The sequence below is a fragment of the Clupea harengus genome, chromosome 1, assembly GCF_900700415.2.
Source record: "Clupea harengus chromosome 1, Ch_v2.0.2, whole genome shotgun sequence".
Classification (NCBI taxonomy): domain Eukaryota; kingdom Metazoa; phylum Chordata; class Actinopteri; order Clupeiformes; family Clupeidae; genus Clupea; species Clupea harengus.
The window spans coordinates 10,597,674-10,623,103 of NC_045152.1; the positions used below are offsets into that span (position 1 = coordinate 10,597,674).

A 25,430-nucleotide genomic window follows, 5' to 3' on the forward strand; every position below is an offset into this window, starting at 1 on the left:
AATCAAACAGCTCAGAATTATTTGAATTATAGAACACATTTTTTCACGATACAGAACTGAATAAAAGGCGCTGACTCACAAGGTGCTCACAATGTTATTGGAAGCCAGAAGGCCTGCAGGCAAAAGGAACTGTGTCTGTGGTTTGTGGAGCATACTGTCTTGTCTTGGAGTTTGGGTTGTGGGGCTAATTATGTTGCTTTATCAGTAGTCACCGGAAACAGAGCACAGTCGAGATCACAAGCAACTAATCACTTGTTACAGTATATGCCATCTGTCAGGACCTTATGACAGGATACCAGTGTTCCTGGGTAATTTCTTCCTGAGTTGATCACATATTTCTGTGTATGTTCTATTCTGGGTATCCTGAGATTTGATATCTATGGTAGGAAGGTCTGCATGGCTGGAGCAGGCTTTGTGGCTAAAATGTGGCAGCACACACACACACACACACACACACACACACAAGTGAATAGTAGAGGGGTCTGCCATGGCTGGGCAGGCTTTGTGAGGTTGGCTATGTGGACAAGCCCAATCTGCAGCTGTGACGCCTGTAAAATCAGTAATCTGCTGCTAACAATAGGGAACAACATGCAATTTGAACATGCACGGACAACACACACGCACACACACACACACACACACACACAGACACACACACACACACACTCACACACACACACACACACACACACACACACACACACACACACACTGGGGTAATAACCTCCCTGGGTTGGCTTAGCTTCTTTTTGGACATCAGTAGAGAACACACAAGGATACAAGCACATACACACACACACAAACAAACACGCACACGCACGCACACACGCTCACTGGCAAATGCATGCAGAAGATGGAAGGGAATAGGGCCAACTAAATGTGTTCTGTGGAGCTCTTGGGCAGCCACCACGGCCAGCATCAGACCAAAACCAGCAGGCGTTACATGAATCCCCCCCCCCTCCCTTCCCATTGTCTGCCTTTTGTTGCTGTTTGGTTCCTGGCCTTTCCTAGACCGCCAGATCTCCGTGCTGGAAAGCAGAAGGGCAAAATCCAGGAGGATTGAGCCGCCTTGGCCTTCCTGAGCCCTGGAGGCGCAGCTGGGTTACGCTCCTGTAAACGCTCCTGTAATCCCCCCGGGACCCCTCCAGCCTGGCCGGGGCACATCCGGCTCCCCCGACGGTTAACCTCCAGGGGATTTCCAGCAGGCCCAGAGCAGCCTCACCTGCTGGCGATGGGATTGGATTCGACTGCCACGCTGAATGGGTTTAGGGAGACTATACAGAGTGAGCCGTGTAAAGTAGGCCACATGAAGTGGATGTGTTCACCCTTCGGGTAGTAGAAAACAAAAGCTCTTTCAAACTACAGACAACAGAGGATGAATATAAATAACAAGCACAGTTGCTGGATTCGATAGTGCCCTGTTGGTAGTTTACCATGTGGATTAATTGCCTCTTGAAAGTGTACCAAGAATTCAGACGTGTTTAGTATTAGTTCATGTCTAATGCGATTGAGCTATGACAAGCCTGACTTGATCTGTCTCTCCATCCATTTTTCACGTAAATGAAACATCAAACAACGTTTCACAAGATGCTAACAGGGTGTTTTTGTCATGTCAAGCTCATGATCCTTAAGTAATGAGGAAAAATAACAATGGGTTGTATGTCCTGAGCAGAAAGTGTAAATGATTGCTCAAGAGTGTTGCTTGTTTCCTTTGATGCTGCGCTGCATGTACATCTTCCTGGAATATCGATTGACAAATGAAAGTCGTTTCTGGCACATCGCCATCTGTCCATTTTGTCTTTTTTCTTAAAAATAACTTTAAAAGAACATACCTATGTCTCCTTATATGACATAAAAGCAATAATGGACACTAGAACCCCAGTTTCATAAGTCAAACTTCAAAGCCACATCGGCGTCTAATCCCCCCCCAAAGCAGAGCTGATGGTGTGTTCTGGGAATCACACAGCACTAAACTCATAAGGGGGTCTGAGCATGATGTTTCAGTGTGTGAGCAGTGAAGATATTCACTTATTTTGACAGCTGCAGTCTCAATCACAATTAAGCTGACACATGGCAAACAGTCGTCCTGAGGTGACGTTTTACCTGGTGCCAGCTGGTAGTAATATAACTGTGGGGAAATAAAAAAAATCACCATCATCATATGACAGGGCTAAGCATCTGTCGTATAAAAGATATGGCACAATTCTGTTACATTTTAGAATTCTGTTACATTCCAAGGAATGCCCCAGAATGTTTCACTAAATTCCAAAGCTGAAGCTCCATTGGCATCTCCCACCTAAACATAAGCTATGGAACATGAATGATACATATGAACATCCACCGGCTATTTAACTTCCAATGGTTCATATTTCAGATCCTCAAAGTTTTCATTTTTGTCACTTTTGAATGGCCAAATAGAGATGGAGAAATGTATGGTGGTCACTGGAGGAGAAAGGCTATGTTGTTTTGACTACTGTTCACAGCTGCCACACTTAAATCTCCTCCCAGATGGAAATAGTCCAGGGTGCTACTGCATCCTAACTCAGGAAGTTATAAGCCTTTCCCAGGCTTTCCCAGTAAGGAGCTTAAGATAAATCAGCACCACAGACAAACACACTTTATGTGAATCAAGTACCCATAATTCATTACAAATACATTTCGAAAGGTTTATAAGGTATTTATACTGCAATGCAGTAAGTGCCTACTTGGCTACAAGTGCCTACAGGGATAGCAGTAACAACTATGGACTGGATTGGACCCACATCAATAAGCGCAAAGGTGACTAGCCCTTTGAGAACAAATCACAAATACGTGCCCAGAATGGTGAAGGTTCCATTTGATGATGTAAGAATTAATTGAAGCGACCATTGTAAATGATGATCAATTTAAATTCTAGAGCTGCACGGTACAATTCTGGAGTGACGTGCAAAACAAAACTCACTCCTTAAAGGGTGATAGCCTGAGCAGGGCTGAGCAGCCGTGGTTTTAGCAGAGGTGCTAATGGCTATGTAAGAGAATGGAAGCTGTGTGTGTGTTTGGGGAGTTGGGAGGTTGTGAGGTTGGGAAAGGAGGGGGGGGGGGGGGGGGGGGCTGCGTGAGGCCTGGGAAGGTCAGAGGAGATATATGAGAGGTGTGCTGAATGTACCTGTTTGTGTATGAGGGAGAGGAATGGATATGGTGCCCTCTTATTACTGTAAATGGATGATGAGTCTGTGTGTGGGGGGGGGTTGCCCTCTCTCTCTCTCTCTCTCTCTCTCTCTCTCTCTCTCTGTGTGTGTGTGTGTGTGTGTGTGTGTGTGTGCAAGGTAAAGTGAGCCAGCAAGGGGGTTCTTTGTGTGTGAATGACCAACCACGGTGTGTGTGTGTGTGTGTGTGTGGATGTGTGTGTGTGTGTGTGTGTGTGTGTATGTGCTTGCGTGTGCATGTCTGTCTGTGAGGTGTCTATCAATTAGAGCAGTAACAGCCCTGACCTCCTCCCTGTGTGGTGGGCTTGGTATTAACCTGAAGGTCAGTCATAGCCTCACCACCACACACAGCTCACATGCTCCCAAAAACAACTCAGGCACAAGTGTGCATGTGTGCCTGTGTGTCTGAAAGAGAAAAAGACTGTGTGTGTGTGTGTGTGTGTGCGTGCACGCGTGTGCTTTCATCACATGCAACACATCAGAGAGAGTCCTGTTTAGTCATTATAGTGAATGCCTGAAATTAAATGGACATCCATCCCTCTTTGATCAACCATCTCTTCAGCGTCAGCACATCAGATTGTTTGTGTGTTTAATCATGCTTGCGTGTGTGTGTGTGTGTGTGTGCAGCCTTAAAACATGTTCAAAAATCAATATCTCTCCCCTGCTGAGAAACTGATGGTGTCAGTGAAATCAAATGAGTGTTGCTAACCACGACTCTTTTAGAGGCAGCATACATTAAAGCACAAAGGAATTATCGAGACCATAAATAATCATGTATGTGTGTGTGCATGTGTATATATGTGTGTACATTTAAGACACAGACATTGTGTGTGTGTGTGTGTGTGTGTGTGTGTGTGTGTGTGTGGCGTGTGTGTGGTGTGTGTGTGTGTGTGTGTGTGTGTGTGTGTGTGTGTGTGTGTGTGCGTGTGTGTGTACATTTGTGGTCTAAATGTTTGCCTGTGTGGCGCGTGGTTGCGCATTCATTCTGCCTGTCTCCTGGGACGCAGCAGGGATTCGATCGATCCTCCCTGGCCACCAAAGTCACCTTCTTAATGCGGCATTACAGTCATCTGGCCAAGTTAATATGGTGGCAAGTGACTCCATCTAATTGAATTGACATTAATTAATGTGCTATACGACCCACAGCTATGGAGACATAAATTACTTCCAGCAAATTAGGTCTGATGAGAGGCAGAAATTAAATAATGCTTTGTGATAGGCAACTGTCCTCTGCCGTTGCAGATCTCACGGCCACAGCAGCTCTCTTTGGCACAATTTTGCCCCAGATCTGTGGCCTGCAGCTCCTACACCAGATCAGAGCCATAACTGGGCCATATCTGGGCCAAATCCATTCCACAATCCACCACTTTCTGGGTGAATTTAGCTGAAGTTGTGATGGTGTAAGTAAGGCGCTCTTATAGTAAGCAATGTCTGGTTCAATGCTACCACAGGATGGGATCACATTTAGTAGACACTCAGCAGCTTGTCCCATCCTGTTAGAAAGCTCACTTTTGTGATCCTCTATATACGTAAATGGAATGGTGAATAAGCAATCGCTGCACATAACAAAGGGCTTCGCTGTGCATATGTTTCAAATTCAGATGCTTGTTTTTCTTTCTGTAAATTCCTTTTAAATGCAAATTGTTCCCTTGAACTGCATCCAGGTGAGTCGGTCACGCTCCCAGCTTCAGTGGGAGTGCGCTATGATGGTGAGGGTCAATATGGGTAAATTACACACAATTTCTTCCAATTATGGGAGTGAATATTGATCATAATACAAATTTTCCATTGGCCTTTATTTTTCTCCAGATGAAAGTACTGCACCGTAAATCAACCGTGGGATAGGAAACATTTCATGGCCAAGAAACAGCATCTCAGATGTCAGAATGAACAGCTACTTTAAGTCACCACTGTGAATAAAACATGTCGGCCAGATCAAAAAGCTGGCTAATTGGGTGGCTAATCCGTGGCTAACTGAAGTGCCTGCACAACTAGCCGGGGTAAACAGGGTCCTTTCTGTGGACGCTACATGCCTTTGGTTCCTCTGTATTCAGTCCCAAGCCTCTGCTATCATACTCAGTCTGGCAGACGAGTGCGGCCCAGACTCTGGCGCTAACCCAGATCCGACATGGATCTATTACAGTGTAAGCATCCATCTGGACATGATACATGATCTTTTCTTCTCACCTTTTCTCACTAACCCTTGGAGTGGCTGCTCTGTTGTGTACAGAATTGTCTGTATTTAATATTTGTGTGTGTGTGTGTGTGTGTGAGAGAGCGAATGTGTGTATCTGTGTATGTGTGTACTGTGTACCTCTTTGTGTGTGGGTATGTGTGTGCATGTGTAGGTAGCTGTGTATGCACATGTAAGTGTGTGCATGTGTAGGTAGCTGTGTATGCACATGTATGTGTGTGTATTGATGGGAGATTTAAGAACGGTCCACTATTTTCCCCAGCATCTCTGAACTCTAAACCCTGTTCCTCTTAATCAGGGGCGGCGCCTGGGAGTCCTGTTTCATCCGAGCGTCCCGTTCCAACCAAGCCACCACCTCTCACAGACAGCCCGACGCTGCGAGACGGGCTGATAAACGATCTCCCGGCGATAGCGCACTAAGTACAGCGTGACGAGGAGATTAATGAGCCTCGGTCCGGTCGAGCACTAACCCCAAGCAAGAGTGGAAACAACCCACTTGATTCTTGGGAGAAGAAGAAAGACGAGAAAAGACAAGCAACAAAAAAAACGAGAAGCAGACGGGGGGGGGGACCACACAGAGAAGAAGAGCAATGGAAGTTCAAAGGCATGTCCATTTGTATGGTCTAACAGGATTTCATGATTTGCCTTTGTTGTCTTTCTCTCTCTTTGCCTTGAGTCCACCCTGGCTATTCTGAGAGCTGAAGTGCCTTGTCTCCCTGGCTTAAGTAGGCCAGTGTTAGAACAGGTATGAATGGCAGCCACTTAACCCTACATCCACAGGGCAGGACTGCTGATGCAGGAGAAGTAAGCAGGAATGTTTTGGCAACATAAAAGCGGGACAGAAATAGCCACTCCCCGATATGAGCAGTCTCAGAGCCATCAATATTGCATGGAGCCAGGTCCCTGATCCCTGGGCGGATCTCTCGTAGCACACACAGGAGGAAAAAGGAGATTTTTAATGCTCAACGTTACTATGGACGCTAGTACACTTTTTATTTTTGGACCCACTAACGGGTACTCATTGAGGTAGACCAAAATAAATCGTTTTTAAATAAGTGGGCGGTTGCTATTTTTGCAAGTCACCTAGCTTACCTAGCACAGACGTTTCCCAGAAGAGAAGCTTGTCAGTGTGTAGCAAAAATGTGTATTTCATGATCAACCGCAGTCTGGATAAATGGAGAGAGAACAGTGACACTAAAAGCAGTAAGAGATGTGCACAATCCTCTCCTTATGGCAAAACCCAACCCAATCAATACTGCCTTTACTCCTCCACCTCTAAACCTGCTCCAATAGCCATGTGAAAATCACACACACCACACACACACACACACACACACACACACGCCCATACCAACACACGCACACACACACAGACACACTGTGACACACAATTTTATTGGGAAAAGTCATCATGAGATTGCATTACACACTGTAACTGGAGGTAATGGACTCGGAAGCAGCAAATTGGTTAAATGGCCACAGAGGGGTAAGACTCCATATGTTATTCCTTTGAAAGTGGCAGCAGAACCTATAATACAGCTCTCTCACTCTTCCCTCTCCTCCCTCTCTCTCTGTTTCATTTTCCTTTCCTTTTTCTCTCCCTCTTCCTTCTTCTCTTTCTGCTCTCCATTTCTCACTTTCCTCCTATTCTGTTTATTTTTCCTTCTCTCCTCTCCATTTTTTTCTCTCTGTATCTGTCTCTTTTGCTCTTTCTCTCTTCTCTTCCCTCATTTCTCACTCCTTTCATTTCTCTCCTCCCTCTATATCTCTCATTCCACCACTCTCTCCTTCGTTCTCTCCGCTCTTTCATCTGAGATGTTTGAGCACATCCTCTTCAAACCTGACAGCGCAGATGATACAACAGCTGGAGCCCATTTACACACTTAAGTCCCATGTAAGTGAGTGTGACAGGGACTCTGTGTGTATGTGTGTATGTGTGTGTGTGTGTGTGTGTGAGTGTGAATGTGTGTGTGTGTGCCGACAGGTGCTATGGGTTACTGCTCTTGACTCTTTCTAGGCAGCCGCCTTTGATTTTTCAATTTCCCATTCAGCCCACGAGTCACGGCCCCATAACAAGCATGAGCGAGAGGGGGACCTTCCGAGGCGATTGTGTCGTGGGCAACGTGGGAAAAAAGCTGAAATGGAACAGAGCGTAGGTCTCCAAGCGACTGGCACACTTACTCCCAGCAACAACGGCGCTTACCAGAGGAATGGCGCTCCCAAAAAGAAGCGCTTTGGGCTGCTCTCTCTGTGTAAGACTTATCAGTGATAAACAGGCTGCATGCAATGAATGGACATTCCAGAGTCTTGAGACGCGCAGGGACACAGACAGAGAGAGAGAGAGAGAGAGAGAGAGAGAGAGAGAGAGAGAGAAAGAAAGAGAGAGAGAGAGAGAGAGAGAGAGAGAAGAGAAGAGAAGTGGAGATGGGAGAGGAGGAGGTACAGAGAGGCAGTGAGAGAAAAGGAGAGAAACATAGAAAGAGAATGACCTGTGAGAGAACGGGCATGGGGTAAATTGGGTGTGAGACTTCAACAGCAAAACAGTTATAAAAAAAGAGCAAACAAAGAAAAGAAATAATATTGAGACTAAAGAGGAAATAGCAAAGCAGAGGACTGAAAACAGGTTGGGGGTCTGGACACCATACAAAAAAAAGAAAAGAAAAGGAAAACAAAACAGAGGTCTGGGCAAAGTCCTGCAGCCAGGGAGAGATTAGCACTGGAGAGAGACCGACAGTCGTCCAGAGCAGACACTGATTATCCTCACATTTGTAAACTCCATCTGCCAGTGCCCTCCTCCCCTGGGGCGTCTTTAACCTTCAAGTGAGCAGAAAACGACTTCCAGCGGGAGTCATTCTAAACAGGGTGTGTTTGAGTGGGAAGAGGTACCAGCAACACAAGAGTCCTCCTTAGGGTATAGGAAATACCACCTGATCCCATGCACCTTGTTCATTCTGCTTGTGTGCCGCCATTTGCAGACCAGACTCTTACAATCATTAAATTGTTTTCAAGAGGTGGTCCTGGGCATACCATGCAATCAACCTCAGCACAATGGGTGTCAGGGTCTTCTCCTATGCTGCAACCAAACTTTTTGACTCCATCACGGAATTCAAATTCAGCTGCTCTATTTAAAGTAGCCTGTTCACTTTAGCTGCATCGACTGCATCTTATTTTACACTACCACATCTTTTTTTAACTCATGCTGAGCTATGCTCTGTTGCGTACTGCATATCTTACTGTTGTTGACTGTACTGATATTTTTCCCAGGTGCTGTGTTGCTTTTTCTATATTTCATTACTGACCTTATGTGATGTAAAGTGACCTTGAGGGCCATGAAAGGCACCAAAATGTATCATTATTATTATTATTATTATTATTATTATTATTATTAATATATAATAAAATATAATAATAATAATAATAATAACAGATGGTGGGCGGATGGGTCCAAAGTAATTTCAGATTAGTAGGAGGGTGGTGGGCCTGGCCTGGCCTGTGTCTGGGAGTTTACTGCCTCCAAAACCATGTCAGATGTTCCAGTCATTTTCCACATCCTTCCCATCCCCGCTCAGGATAGCCATTTCCACATGGTTAGCATGCCAGCTATCAGCTTGTTATGCTTGTTTGCAGTTAGTTCCCCCTGATGTGCGTGAAGGAATATAACACACCTCCAGGGTCTGGAGTTTGGTCATGGAGTGTTGGGGAACCAAACAAGGCAATGCACCCTGAAGACCACGAGCGGATAATAGCATCACTGCATGCTTTTTACTGACTGGAATTGCGGTAATGCTTCAAGACCTAGAGATGCACAGAGCTCTCTTTTCTTTTTTTTTTAAACATAGATAGGCTACACAATAATACACACACAAACTAAAACACACACAAACTAAAACACACACACACACACACACACACACACACACACACACAAACACAATAAACAACAACAATGGCAAATAGCAAAACAAAGATGGAAAATAATAAAAAGAGAACGAAACTCATTAAAGGCCAAATAATATTGTACAGATAGCACATGAGGATGTGGGCGCAGGAGGAAGCTAGCAGGAGTTAAACAGAGAGAGAGAGAGAAAATGAAGCACAGTGATTAAATCTGACTCACAGCCTTCCAGGGCTGCTGCTCTGTGTGAAGGAAGGGATCCAAGATTGGTTCTGCTTCTTTGGTTCCCAGCACGACAGAAACAATACATTAGCAGAATAAGGGAGAGTCGGATGTGCTAGACAGACCTCACAGTCCAGACACTGTGCGCGCACGTGTGTGTGTGTGTGTGTGTGTGTGTGTGTGTGTGTGTGTGTGTGTCCGTGTGTGTGCGTGTGGCCCAATTCCCACTAACATTGAAAGCCGTTTATTTGACGCTCAGGGCTCGCAAAATTTCAAAATCCCTGGCAGACCTTGGGGCATTCTTCAGATTTTGGTTGCCCGGAAAGAATTAGAATAGTTTTATGTTGAAAGGTAGATATATTTGAGAAAGCAATAAAAAAATATTTACAATAATCATAAATATCATTATGCATCTTGCTAAAGTTTGCTCTTCTTCCTCTGTTCTTTTCACTTTGATGACCTGTGTATCCCACACCAGACAGGTCCTAGAGTGTGTGTATGTATCCCACACCAGACAGGTCCTGGAGTGTGTGTGTGTATCCCACACCAGACAGGTCCTAGAGTGTGTGTGTATGTATCCCACACCAGACAGGTCCTAGAGTGTGTGTGTGTATCCCACAGGTCCTAGAGTGTGTGTGTGTATCCCACAGGTCCTAGAGTGTGTGTGTGTATCCCACAGGTCCTAGAGTGTGTGGGTCAACCTTCCCCTAAATCACGCCACTCCCATTAGCCACTACCAGAAGCCACCATGCACGAGATTAGGAAAGGGGAAGACGCAGGAAAATGCACAGCTGTGAATAAAAAAAATCAATAAAAACATGAGAAAACTGGTATGGATCTTATGGCTTGGCCACATATGGGATGCATCTTTTCCGGACTCAGCTCCAATAAGAGTCACAAAGAAAGTGCTCTGATTGAGACGGAGACAGAGACACCAGGGCAGGGCGTATATTTGGGTCGACCATGTAATATCCCCCAGGAAGGAAGGACTGCCCCACACCCCCCTACCCACATGCAGCAAGAAGAACCCAATCGCATGTAAACAGACCCGGAGCGCTTCATGACCCTCACTGGCCCCCCGAGCAAACATCATCTGGCAGGCAAGTCCCAGTCATTTGACAGTAAGACTAAGGGTGGGGAGATGGGTGAGCAGTGCAGAGCCTGGTACAAAAGGAAAGGATAGATGATGATGGTATGTGTGTGAATGTATGTGTGTGCATGTATGTATGTGTGTGTGTGCATGTGTGTCTTTCTGTGCATAGGTGCATGTTTGTGTGTGTGTGTGTGTGTGTGTGTGTGTGTGTGTGTGTGTGTGTGTGTGTGTGTGTGTGTGTGCATGTGTGTCTGTCTGTGCATAGGTGCATGTTTGTGTGTGTGTGTGTGTGTGTGTGTGATGAAGAATTCCCATGAGTCAACGGCAGCTGGTCCCTCACTGCTTCCTCTTACGTATCGACCCTTAAACACGTCACGGATGCTGCAGTCCGGCTTCCTAAAACCTGCCGCTGTCTGCCACCTCAGAAGGGCTCTTCTAAGCAGACAGGGGCTCAGATATTTTTGGACGTAATTTGGTGTGCTCCCCTGGCCGTTGCCCATGCCTCAGAGGCTGTGTGTGTGTCAGTAATGGTGTTTGCTCACGCAGGACACTGTTACAACACTGTTTGCCTAACCTGCTTATCTCAGCAGAAGGATGGCTTGTGTGTGTGTGTGCGTGTGTGTGACGGTTGGGGGGAGGAGGAGGGAGAGAAGTGGCCTGGCTGTGATTACAGCTTAGATGTGGACTAAGGGAAAGTGCCTAGGCCTGTGGCGAATGCTAAAAAGGCCTATGTGTGTGTATATGCATGAGTGTGTGTGTGTGTGTGTGTGTGTGTGTGTGTGTGTGTGTATGTATTTATCCGTGTGTGTGTGTGTGTCTGTGCAGTAAATGTGTGAATGTGTATCAGCATGTGTGTCAGCATGAGAAGCTGTGTTCAAGAGACTCTGACTGTGTGTGTGGGAGGAAGGCTCAACTCGGTGTGTCTGTGTGTGTGTGAGGGAGGGAAGAGGGAACAACGATGTGTTGGGGCTTTGCACGGAAGTGACAGGCAATAGAGAGAGAGAGAGAGAGAGAGAGACAGATGGAAACAGGTAGGCAAAGGCCTTGTCACACCTGGTATTAACATGCGTCTTAGGTGATACAGGGGTGCTGTAAATACAGGTGAATGCACTCAAGATGTTTTGAAGACGTATTGAGATCCGATCCCTTAGACCACATGCGCCCACGACGTCTGAAAATAATGTTGATTTCAATATGATTCAATGTGATTTCAATGTGATGTTGATGTTAATGAGTAAATGTTGATTTCAATAACCAATAATGCACCAAGCAGGGCTAGCCAACTCGATCCAATAACAAGATAGCGTTAGCTCGCAGTAGCCAACAACCTGTTATTTTACCTGTTCTCTTACTCGTTCACAAGCCACTGCTTTAACAGGTGACACAGCTGTTCTCTCCTGTGCTTTCTAGTTGCCCAAAGCCCAAGCACTGTCTCTTTCAATATTGAATCTAAGTCCGATGTAAGATTAGCTAGCTAGTTAGAAAAAAAATCCTAAACTCATGTTCGCTGACCGTAGCTAAAAAGCCAGTTTATGCTAAGCAGCACATCAGCAGTTTTGCAAGAAGAAAAAACACTGAGGTTAACAGTAATCCAGACATCAGAGAGCTTGGATATAAGAAAATCACAACAGAAGCCTCTAGTGAGTGAACAAAAGCGTAGATAGCCTATATAAAGCTAAGTGCTGTGCAAAGATCAATTCATTGGGAGATATTAATGTAGGGTGACCAGGACATGTCCTCTTTTCGGGACCTAAAAAATGCGTCCGGCAGGGATTCCAAAATTGTCCGGGATTTTGCGTCGTCGGATATTTGTGTTTCTCTGGGTCTTTCACAAACTAGTTATTACGTCCTTACAAGTTTTGGAAGAGGTATCTCCCTTACGTTCCACCTTCTGGCGAGCTCTGACTGTAGGGAGAACTGTCATTGGTCGACTGCCTTCCCAGTGTTGCCAGATATGATAATTATCCTCCAAATACGATCATTTTGAGCATTTTGATACGCCATTTCCAGTCTGGCAACACTGAGCACCTTGCCGCCTCCACTAGTTGCATCGTTTACGGTAGTACATGATATCTGCATGTGAAAAAGATGTCAAAACTTCGTCGCGGGGGAGGGGGCGGGTCATCTGCATGTGATTTTTTTTCCCAAAAACTCAGTCAGGGGGCGGGGTCCCTTTTTCCCAAACTCAAATCTGGTCACCCTAATTAATGTCTCATATCATCTGATCACATTAAAAACACAATACTAGGGATATTTTCCATATCATTATGAAAATGATTTGAGTTTTATTTTTAAAAAGTGAGGGGGCACAGTGAACAAAGTGGGTGGCACTGTCCCCTCGAGCATTTGGTCTTTGCAAACGGAAATGAGGCAGACAGACAGAAAGAGAGAGAAAGATAGAGGCAGACAGACAGAAAGAGAGAGCAAGGGATAGAGGCAGGCAGACAGAAAGAGAGAGCAAGATAGAGGCAGGCAGGCAGAAAGAGAGAGGCAGGCAGACAGAAAGAGAGAGCAAGATAGAGGCAGGCAGACAGAAAGAGAAAGCGGCAGAGGAAAGAGGTACAGACAGTAATAGAGTGTTCGGGCGAGCAGCTGCAGTCGAGCGTCACCACAGCCAGGCGTGAGTCCGTGGGCAGCAGGCACATATCAGCGGGCATGCGCCCAAGAGTGAGCGATGCAGGGGCAGAAACAGGTCATCACAGGGCACCAAGGCCCACTGAAAACAGAGAGGTGGAACAGAGATCCTGTGCCAACCCCTGTGGCGAACACACACATACTTCCACACGCACATATTTGCACACATTCATGCACAAATAAACATAGTCACGTGAGGTCACACACTCACACATATACAGTAACTGCCTACGGTGACAAAAAAGGGGACCATAAAAATCATCACATGTTCTTGCCTCTGGCCCTCTCTCTCTCTCGCTCTCTCTCTCTCTCTCTGTCTCTCTCACACACGACCTTCAGGCTGCGACTTCTGCACTCAGGTCTGTGCAGTGCGGCTGTTAATGATGATTAATGAATGTAACAGTGGTTCAAGCATTTCACGCTCAAATTCAATATCTTTTATGTCAAGCCCCCCTCTCTCTCTCTCTCTCTCTCTCTCTCTCTCTCTCTCTCTCTCTCTCTCTCTCTCTCTCTCTCTCTCTCTCTCTCTCTCTCTCTCTCTCTCTCTCTCTCTCTCTCTCTCTCTCTCTCTCTCTCTCTCTCTCTCTCTCTCTCTCTCTCTCTCTCTCTCTCTCTCTCTCTCTCTCTCTCTCTCTCTCTCTCTCCCTGTGTTTCCTGTGGTGCGCTGGCTCTTGGGGTCATACATTGTAGAGCTGAACAAAATCAGCGTTATAACGAGCTATAGTGCTCAGTCTTCATGGTAAAAGATCAGAAAGAACATAAAGTGCATGTGTGTGTGTGTGTGTGTGTGTGTGTGTGTGTGTGTGTGTGTGTGTACACGCGTCTGTGAATTTATGTATGCCTCTGTGTGAGCGTAGCTCATGCATGCCCTCAACTATGCAAAAAGAAAATGCATGGCTACAGGATTTTCACATGCCAACATAAAGGGAAAAAAGGAGCGTGTACGGGGGGCTTGTGCTTCTACTGCCTCTGCCCTCTAACGCAAGCCTGCTGTAGTCCCAAACCCTGCCTCTCTGACTAGTGAACACCTTAACTTGCAACGCAAGCCTGCTGTAGTCCCAAGAGGTTGGCGACCACAAGACAACACGTGCATCAAAATGGAGTCCACTGCCTCCACTTGACTTCAGACCCCGTCATCAACATGCTGCCAACAGATATGAGGGGTCTGGGGGATTTTAAATGCCCCGAAGGCTGTAAACATGCCAGCGTGTCATATGGAGCCTGTGTTTATGGGCAGCATGGACATGGGTTATCAAGGCCCCTGGGCGTTAACGCAGCTATAAACATCACCACGGCTCCTCCAAGGATGCAGAAAGACAGAGCAATAGTAACTCACTGCAGTCATTTAAGGTGAATCATTCGTACTGGGTGAAAAGGACAGTGTGTAAAACTTGGAAAATTAATGTTCTCTAGTCCGGAGCTATTTTACATCGGACAGATTTTTTTTTACTGATTATTAGTCTAAATCTGACATGCTTTTAAAATCTGACATGCCGAGTTAAAATTTCTCCTGGGCAGATAGCACTATGTCTGTCTGAAGTGAAGGAATGTAAACTGAATAAGCAGCTGGCGGATGATTCTGGAACATGTGTGGACCAGATCTGTTCCGGAATCAGCAATGGCAAAGCCATGGTTAAAAACAGGAAAGAAAAGATGGAAATCAAGTTGGAGACGAGGAAAAAGAATTTGTCATATATTTGCCAGCTTCTCCATCTAATGCGTTTGGGCTTGACTCTGGTATGTTTGTGGGCCTCATTTTTCAAATTTGAAAGCGCTGTGTTGACAGGTCCCATCTATGGCATATATGATATGTGTGATAGTGAGACTGCAATAATCATCAGGGGAAACACAACCTCTTTACAGTAAACTCTCCCATACATTCCAGTCGATTATGTGTGATTCTGGAAGAGAGGACTCTGATTGATTAAAGCTCATCTTCCCCATCAGTGGAAGTCTTTCATGGCTAATTAGCTCATTTGCAGACATGCTTTGAGGCTATATCTTGTTGTTACAAAACAACCACGAAAGAGGAAGGAAAAAACACAAGCAGAGAAACAAATGATAACAGTTTTCTCATCAATTACAGTCCTCAAGTTCACACAAAGCCAAACCACCCAGGCTTACAGGGAAACGTTTCCTTTCATGTTGGTGTTTTAAGTGAGAAGTGACACAAAAATGTGTGTTTATGTTTGTGTCTGCATTTTCGTTTGTCTAACTGTGTGTGCGTGTGCCACGTGTGTGTTGTGTGTGTTAGAGGTTGGAGTATTGTGATATTATAGCAATACAATAAAAGTTTCACAATATTTATTTATTTAACATTCATCATTATTTAAATTTGATTTTGGTACATACATCTATTCTGATATGTAATGATTGCTTCTGAAGTCCACAAGATGGCACAAGACCTTGTTCTTCTCTGGCGTCACGGCGGAAATCGATAGTCGAGAACCAAATTTACCGCGCCAAGGTACGAAACGTAATATATATGGCAGAAATAAATCACAGTGTATCGCATAATTGAATCGCAATAATTGTTGGATCGTAAAATATAATAAATAATAATATCTATATGTCGTGATAGTATCACATCATTGCCTCTGTCGCAATTCCCACCCCTAGTGTGTGTGTGTGTGTGTATGTGGCTCAGTCTATGTGTACGCGTATGTGTGTCTGAGGAAGCGAGAGAGAGAAATACTTAAGTATTACAAGCACGTTCCTATTTATTCCTCTGGGTATGAGTCCTCTAGGTGGCCTGTATCAGCGTCTGATAAAAATGGGCAACTATTGTGGCTGGCTGTGCAATTCATTGAAAGCTCTTATCAGCTGGAGGAGAGTACCAGAACTGAAATGGCAAACTGTGGTGCTTTGTCCCCTGGTGCTAATCTCTATCTGAGTGAGTTATCGGAAATGTCTTGCTGATAATGTCCTCATATGTTGATTATGTTTGCTATTGACTATTGTATATAAATACATGTATTTTAGATTACAATTCACCTCCAATAGATGTACAATGACTTCTGAGTAGCTGTAATTATTGTAATACAAACCTGTATAATGCTTCATAAACCAAAAGGGTGTAGTTTTCTAACACACGCAAAAAACATCATATTGACAAAGCAGAATATTAGAATACAGCAAAGGTTTTCTATTTATAATGACACATTATACAGGCTTCACATAAGTCTACATTACAGTAGACTTACTGATTCATTGCTTGTTATTTACCTTGTCTGTGTGCTAAGCATGGCTGACATACATTAAGGTCATGCATGTACAGTATGTGTGACCCCTACATCCAACTCCCTCATCCATGTCACACATCACACAATCAGCTTCTGCACACGACTGTGAAATCTGTCGCAACTGTCAAATCAGCTTTGTACACACAATACGAGAGAGACAACTGAAGAGGGATGGGAGAGAGACAGAAAGAAAGAGAGAGAGAGAGAGAGAGAGAGAAGCCAGGAAGAAGAAGAGGGAGAAAGAGAAAGAGAAAGAGCAGTCATTAGGGGACGGATGGATGCCTTGTCATGCGTGAGAATAAAGCCCCATGCAGACACTCTTGCCAGAGGATCCAGCACTGTCTCCTTCGACTAATTTTAGAGCAAATCTAATTACTACTAATAAGGCATCAAGGCTTTTCAAAGCTTTAAAATGTCGAATTTCCCAAAAAGCCACCATGTCCTCTCCAGCCAGCTGATAACTGCCATATTAGACAGAGAAATGTGTGGCTTTTCAGCAGGGTAGCTCATGAAGAGACTGACTGTCATTGTGGCGGCTTTCGGGTACTTTTCATTTCTGTGTATTTGACTAAGTTACTAACCTCCCACACTCTTACAATGTAATCAGCACCACAGAGAAATGAACAAAACAAAACATTCATACAGCCATACACTGAAACTCTTCTAGTATCATTCCTTTAAAGCTAAACTCCAAAGATTCCAGCATCAGTGCATTTACTGTAAATCTTAGAGTCGTAATCTGTATCAAGCCCTTCTGTGACCAAAGCAACTGTAGCCCTGTTTTTTTTTTTTAGATTAACATTCTTTTTGGCCTCGCAAACTGTGTAGTAGGCTAACGTTACGGTTTGAGTGAATGTTGAGCGCGATACGGCGAAATGGATGATAAAAAGCTTCTGAATGGAACGTTTACTTTTAAAAGTTGTGTTGTGCAAAAGAAGCGAGCTTCACTGTTGTCTGAAAATGTCAACAGGCAGCTGGCTGAAAGCAAAGAAGTAGTAGGCTTACCTTTTATTGGTAACCTAACTGTTACGGTTCAATATTTCTGAAATAAGAGGCCTGACTGCTATGTTCCCAGCAAACTTGAAAAAAAGAAAATATTAAGCCATGGTTTAACTGCACTATAGGCTGAGTCCTTGTTTACCTGAAATGTGTACTTTATAATTTTATTTTGTACCGCCCTGTTTGGCAATATTGGTTTTCAATTAAATAAAACATTTGCATAAAGCAAGCCAATCAACTTTTCCATGTTGATAAGGGCATTAAAGTAAAAATGAAATGATGGAAAAAATAAATAAACGAAGGGACATTTAGAATAGATCAAAATTTGCGATTAATCGCGATTAATTTTGAGTTATCTATGACATAAATGCGATTAATCGCGATTAAATATTTTAATCGTTTGACAGCACTACTTTATACTGTTACCATCTTTCTTTGGTGTACTATTAAATGTTTCTACCTTAATGACTGACCTCCATAAATTTCTCAGAAATAAGATGAAAGCTCTTTCTTTTAATGACTGGAGATACAGACATGCTTAACCAACTGGGACTTCTATTAAGAGCCGCTGTACTGTGACTGTCCATCTTTGTGCTCGCGCGTTTGTGTATGTATCTGCCTTGAGATACAGACATCCAATTGCTTTTAGGTAAAGCTGCCAGCTAGGAGTTGAAGTATGCAGCTCGGTAGAGCAACCTTGATGTATAGTAAAGCTTTGATGCCAGGTGCAACTGTCCATAGAGTTCTGAGAATCTTCCACCAGGGCACTTGAACACACCTATCCTGGCATTCATGGCAATTAGTTTAGCAGGTTCATCTGGAGCAAAGGCATGTTCCCCTCTTTTGGTTTTGCCATTGACGAGAACAGAAGTTGTTTGTATTTAGCTTACATTTTGTTTGTATTTTGACTACCAACGGGAAAAAAAGAAAGAACAAAATGAAACAGAACTGACTAAAATGATCCACACGCACTGGAGCATTTGAAGACAGCCTCCGGGCAGGAGTGCGCCCAAGCCATCAGGTGCATGACCACTCCCTGGGGCGCTGCCAAGATGTCACACTCACATTCATCCACACACAGCAGGTCCTTCTTCCACGCATTTCACATCACATAGGGACAGTGTGATGGGATGTAATGTCTAGTTTGTTTCATTTATTTATTTACGTTGCGAACGAGGAGGGAGCTAAAATAATAATCCCCTAGACAACAGAAGCCTGGCAGCTATAGCTCTTGGCCTTCTTATGCTCGTAACAATGAGAAAAATATATATTATTTGAATATTAAATTAAAAGCCTTTTATTTGCTTTTGTTGTTTGTGTTAACATTTGTGTGGTTTGTTTTTGTGTTATTGATTTATATTAATTATGCTAATTCACATTCATAACTATAATGATATTGATAACCACCACAAAGCAATTCAGCTCAGGGCAGCGGCCCTGAAATTAACAAAGGAAGCAGAGCAAACTTAAGTAAGATGCATAATGATATTTTGATTATTGTTGCACTATGTGCTTGTTAAATAAATGCTTTCTCGACTATATCTATCTTTCTATCTATATTCTACATATACGATAGTGTTTTTTTTTTTACTTGGGCTAGTCTGATTCTTTTGGGCAACCAAAATCTGATGAAAGCCTGCCTGATTTTTAAATTGTGTGTGCCCCGAAGAGGCCTGGAGCAGGCGACGTGTACCATAGACGTTCTGTGCCTCCGCACTCGTGGCATCTTGGAGTTACATAAAGTGTTTTCCCTTTTGGGACTGGGTGACACACAACAGTGGGACAGGTCTGCCGTTGCTAAGACACCAGGCGACTGAGCACATAATGAAGAGGTGTATACTCATTGAGTTAACACACACACACACACATACGTATGCATGCACACACACACACACACACTCACTCACAAACAAACATATATGCACACACACAGTGCTGGCTCTCTCAGAGGAAAGGCTTGAGGGAAAAAATAGGACCCTTAAGTTTTACTCTCAAAAAAGTTGAGCTGAAAAATCGTTCTTGCACCGACTCCTGTTAGCACTGGCCACTTGCAGAAACACACTGATTTGATTAGGAAGCCTTTCTAGAATCTTCTACCACTGTCTGGTGTGAGCTGGAAAGGGTGAAGGATTGAGGGCATAAGCGCAGAGCCGAATCTGTGAGCACCTGAGTGGTGTAGGACGGCCAGAGCTACTACTTGACAGAGGCCCCAAAGGAGATAACACCTCGCCAGGGGAGCCTGCTTTCCCCCCAGATGCCTTCACAAACACCCATCCACCCTCACACACACACACACACACACACACACACACACACACACACACACACACACACACACACACACACACACACACACACACACGCTTTGAAGCTTCGAGGAAGGAGAGGAGAAAAACACTCCTATCCACAGTTCCCCGCCTTCTCCCATCTGCTGTACACCAGGCTGTTGCCTCTACAGCAGTGAGACATAAAAGCCCCCAGGGACTTCTCCCCAGTCCTTTCAGAGCACTGGGTCTCTCTTACACACACACTGGCACACAGACAGACGCAACACACACACGCACACTCACAGATCTTATACACTCCCCCCCCCCCACACACACACACTCACAGATCTTATACACTCAAAATTGCACTCACAAGCACCCCCCCCCCCCCCCCCCCACACACACACACACACACAGCTCATCACCTTGTTTTGGTTATGCGATTAGACCAGTGGAGACAGTGGAGACTCAGCTCCAGTAGGTTTAGGTTTAAATGTGCAGAATGCTATTTGCCTTGTTAAAAAGGGCTAAAGATTCACCAGTACTCACACAATGTCCCAAGAGCCAATGACCGTGAGAGAGCTTTGCTTTTTTAATGTAAATGTTGGTGTTGGGGCTAAGGTCACACAAAGTTTGGACAAAACACTTGGTTTTGGGATGTGAGTCCAAAAGTGGAGGAGAGGGAAATAATTGAATAGAGGAGCGGGAGAAAGAAAGAGAGAGAAAACCAGGGGAAGCTGGGGTGGAGAGAGAGAGAAAGTGTGTGCGTGTGTGTGTGTGAAAGGGAGTCAGAGATAAAGAGCGAGAGGAGGAAGTGGGGGTAAAGACAGAGTGAAAGAAAGAGTGTGAGAGAGAGGGAGAGAGATGGAGAGAAGACAGTGGGGGAGTAGTATGTCAAAGATAGCTAATTAGCAGTACTCAAGTGTTGAGAGAAGTTTAACAACTTGCAGGAGTTTGTGTTTTACACAACCATCAGTCATGTCCTCCAGAACCATTAGGGCTCCCTTGTAGTTGTGTGCGTCTACGAGGCAACTGAGCCAGCACTCTGTTTTTCTGGTTCCTCTTGCTTGAGTCAAACGCTGTGTTTTGATTTCAGCACTAATCTACCCTGGAGGCCACCTGTCAATAACTGCCACCTGCAAGCACCGCCCCTAGCCACCTCCAGTCTCCCAACAGGCTTTGAAGTTACCTCACCTCAAGTGACTGGATGTCAACAAAATCATTGTCAAATTACTCGGCACCACACCTCATTTAAGTGAGGGACAAAAATAGAATTAGAATAGAAACAGAATAGTATTAGAATAGAAACAGTATGTAGCACCTTAAAAAAGCACAAACCTGAACGTAAAGCTCCAACTCACAACTGTCCCATACAGACAAACCCAGCAACATGCAGACCCAGCAAAATAGCACAGTATGCATCAACAACTAATCAAAGTTTAAAGTAGCAACAAAAACCCTTCCTTTTCAGTGTTGACATATAAACACATTTCTTTTATCCACTTCACACTTTTCCACCCACTGCTCCCGTGAGACCAGTCTCTGCTGTCCTGTATAATTGCATTCTGATCATCACATCAAATGTAGATTGTAATAAGAAAGTGATTCTCTGGTTCTAGCCTATCTGGGCATACAGCTCAAGACTGAAATTGCCTTGGCTTCGAGCTTTGTTTGGGATTTGGAGACAAGCCGTGAAACTGATGTCAGTGCCTTGTTAAAATACTGTTGGAGACCACTGCATATGACAGCGTGCCTACATGTTGGTTGAGATGAAACATGGAAAAACTGATGACATCTAGCTCTTTGTGTCATTTGACCTCACTGGACTCATTTCAGTTTGCTTTGCAGGAAAGAGCGCCTCGAATCATGCCCGTAAACAGCTCACGGGGTCACGGAGGTCCAGACGTCGGTATTTTTTTTTTTAGGTCTAACAATAAACTTTGAAGCTAAATACAACTGGATAAAAAATCAGTGACTGAGAACTTCTCTTTTGAGACGAGTGCATCCTTAATTCAGTATAGAATAGTTATGTAGTGTCCGCTGTGTGTGTGAGAATGGTCAGGGAGGGCGCGAGCACAGCACCTTCCATCATCAGACGCACATTGGCAGCAGCAGGTGGCTTGCCATATCTATACCATATTGGGTAAGACAAAGCAATGGTCGTTAGGCCATTATCTGCAAGAAACGTTCAAAACAGGGTCTGCAGTAAAGGCAATTGTATGACACATGTTAAATAAACGTAGGCCTACTCTGGCCATGATGAAGGCTATTTCTTTCATATTAGTAAGTTAGCTAACGTTTCACACATTGATAACAAAAACAGCTTATGTAGGCAACCACTACGCCTATACGAAACATTTCAAAGCCAAATTTCGACGTTAGCTTGTAATGGATGTTACTCTCAAGCATTTTTAATTATTTTGTATTATAGCTAGCAAAGGTCACAAATATCCTTAGCTAAATTACTATGCTTCCTGCTGTAGACCTATGTAATTTTATGATATTTGTAGATTTGATATTCATAATACAGGTTATTCCATTCGATCCTGTTCAGATTGTGTATCTTACAAGTACACGTTTTTGTAAATATGAACAGGTCTCTTTCTGTGTCAGTGATTTTATATCTATCATTTTGATAAAAAACCTAACCACCACCAAGAACCTATTTCATATATATCTTGATTACTGTCCTGCCTCGAATGAGCGGGGAAGTCTGAAACTGGAGAAGCACGCTGCTATCTTGACGCTGATTTAGGCTACATAATGTCTTAGTCAAAGGATCACGAGTTCCTCCGCTACCCATGAGCCAGGCTGCTACCCTGAACATAATTTATGCTATTTTGCTGAGATTCGGGAGCCCAGGCAATTTTAGCAAACACACTCGGTAAGACCTCTTCCAGAATCTTGTGCTTTGTGTCAACAACTTCTCTCGTACGCCTACAAGCGGGATGCTGAGTCACTATCTCTAACAGTTAGGCAACACTTTCAATCAAACTCTAAACGCCTTTCATGTGCTACAAATCGGATGAAATAGGGATACAAACTATTCCGGAATTATTGGCGCAGGATATCACAAGGATACACAATTTTGTTGAGCACCTTTAGCCTTTTGTCCAACATACAAAAAACATGTGAAAGTTAGAAACGCATGACAGCCTGCCGCTATGTAAGGATTTAGGGGATTCATTGCAGACTAGGGTTGAATGATCCTTCTGTTTTAGTTGAGTGAAATGTGGACATTCCTATTTACACATGTCCTATGGGCTAAACTAAAGTCAGTGAAAGCTGAGGCTGACAGAACAGCTGGGTACAAGGGAGGAAGTTGTATCTTCAGGTGAACAAAACCTGTCGTTTGTCTCATTAGTCTGTCATGTCTGAAGTTTAACCCCGTGGCATGTATCTGTTTCAGTTTACAGTTGCCTATCGCACTGTTTTGGCAGCATTTGATTTGAACGCAGAACAATACATAAAATGATTACTAATAGTTTCTCATCTGGAACTCACCTGCAGGGTGAAGATGGGATACATTTTTCCGGATTATTTGCAGAGTAGATATGTTCCAAAAAGTGCAGCCCTCCTCGGCCCTCTTCGGGTTACGCTGATTTTACTCTCCAAGATACAATATGCCCGGCTCTCCCGGCTGAGGCGATGCGGTCACACGCCTCTCTTCTGGAATGATGACTTAGAAATTGATGCTATTCGTCCTTCGCCTGGTCCACAATCTAATGCCATTATTATATGCCTTTTGTAGCCACTGGGTGTAAAGCTTAAATTAGTTTATTCTTTACGGGATCCCGTAGACCACAAAGACACAAGAGGCATTGAGGATTTTGTTCTAAATTGTATTAGGGTGTAGTCATACATTAACCGTAAATTAATTTCTCCGTTAAATAATATGATGTTACATTCACTTCAACTTCAGTTAGAGTACTGTACATCCACAATGAATGGGCAAAGATGCCATAGTGCTCCTGGGCAGTTGTCTCAGCTTCCCTCCCTGTGCGCAGCAGTTCAGCACCACGGCTCCGTGCCTGTTCACTGAATAAAAGACAGTATACGGATGGGAGGTTATTTCATCGCATTCGTTTGTCTAAGGCTGTCTTCCAAGCGGCAGTTCAGTTTCCAGTTAACTTCAGAGGGCAGTTTCTTGATGTCGACGTCTACGACTGTCCCTCCACACACTCCCCCCTCGACAAACCCACTCGCATAGACTCTCACGCTCTTCCCACAGCCCAGTCACATCCACCTTAGGAGAAATAGTCCTCGTCGAAGAGAACCTTAAGTTATTAAAATACTCTTAAATGCACTTGCTGGCAAATAATTGTCTTTATGGGCTTGAGAGGCGTCCCATGGTCCCATGCGAAAGCAGTTGTTTCTGTGAGTACATACTGTTAGAAAATGTAACGAACAGAAATACCAATCCGAAGATGCAATCAAGCTCTTGTCATATGCGTCCGAATAAGTAATTTGTTTTTCTCTCTCCTTCCTTAAGCAAAATAATAGGCAGGTACTTGCTTGGCAGCTAGTGCTCGGCAAACCGGTTTGACGCTGTCTGACTGGCGGTCAGCGATATGACTTAACCGCGGTACTCTTTGGTGTCGCGTGCGCTACTGCGCGCATGTGGACACCGAGGACCATCCAAACGAAACATGCACGCGTCATCACCAGCACAGCACGGGGTTGGTTTACTCGTAAGGGTCGCAGCGCTACTGGCATTGAAAATGCATTCGTTCCAACGTTCATTAACGTGTATCGTGCTGGACAAAACTTCACTTGCTCTCGAGGCTGATTCCTGACTTGTTTTGCTTTTAAAGGAGCTTTCGTCAATTCTTTACTTGTGGGGAAAGGAGCTAGACCTCTGGGTGGATCAGGGGACACTCCAGAGTCTGTGCGCAAAGGAAAGCAATGTCCTTCCCATATGAAAGCTTTATTTGCAGTCGAAATTTAACTTGAGTCGCCTACTTTGACAACTTTTGCAGCTGTTTTGTTTAGTATTACACTCGGTTGTTTTAGATCCGGCCATATTGAAAAAATATATTTCAGTAGGAGCGAGCAACGATCGCGGTCGAGTTCGTTTCATATTTACACGAAGCCCCTTAGTAGCTTCCATATTTCATTGCGTAATGTGTTCTAATTAAAGACTCGGTGAAATAATCTTAGATTTATCTACACAACGGCCACACATTGTGATTGTTTACACTAAATGAGCGAACACAAATAACTAGTTCAGTAGTCCGTACTGTACGCCAAACTGCTTCTTTTGTTGCCTTTTCAGTGTCAGTGGTATCAGAAAAGCACACATTTTCCATTATAAGTGCTCCTGCTTAGAACTGCGTTTGATAGATAATGATGTAACAATCGCTTAATTAAAACATTTTGTTTTCTTTTTTAATGAGATGAAGTAGAGTAGCAACTTTGAAATAGGACTAAAAGAGTCAGGGTTTCAATACATTTACTGCAATACCCCACCACCTTCCTTTCTACAAACTGTACATTTAGTTAAGCCTAAAAGGAAAACGTCAGGATTTTTTAAACCTGGGCCCTTTTTTCCCATCTTTTTGGGTCCACATTTTTACTATGGACAAAAAACATCAAAATCGTTCCAGTATTACATACACAACGAAATCCCATGGGGCATGCATCCACATCAAAGTAAATCACTTTCCCCGTCCCTTACAGTCTCATAATATACTTATAAG

The 25,430-nt window shown here is 44.1% G+C and overlaps 1 protein-coding gene across 1 annotated transcript in view; it reads right to left on the reverse strand.

The window, feature by feature from the left end:
* The window catches only part of crhr1 (corticotropin releasing hormone receptor 1), a 116,301-nt gene extending 91,403 nt beyond the window's left edge, over window positions 1-24,898 (reverse strand). Inside the window, exon 1 of the mRNA XM_031567438.2 lies at window positions 23,236-24,898. Within this exon, the coding sequence (XP_031423298.1) occupies window positions 23,236-23,259 (24 nt within the window). The 5' untranslated portion in view covers window positions 23,260-24,898. The remainder of the gene's footprint in view (window positions 1-23,235) is intronic.
* Window positions 24,899-25,430: the final 532 nt, after the last annotated feature.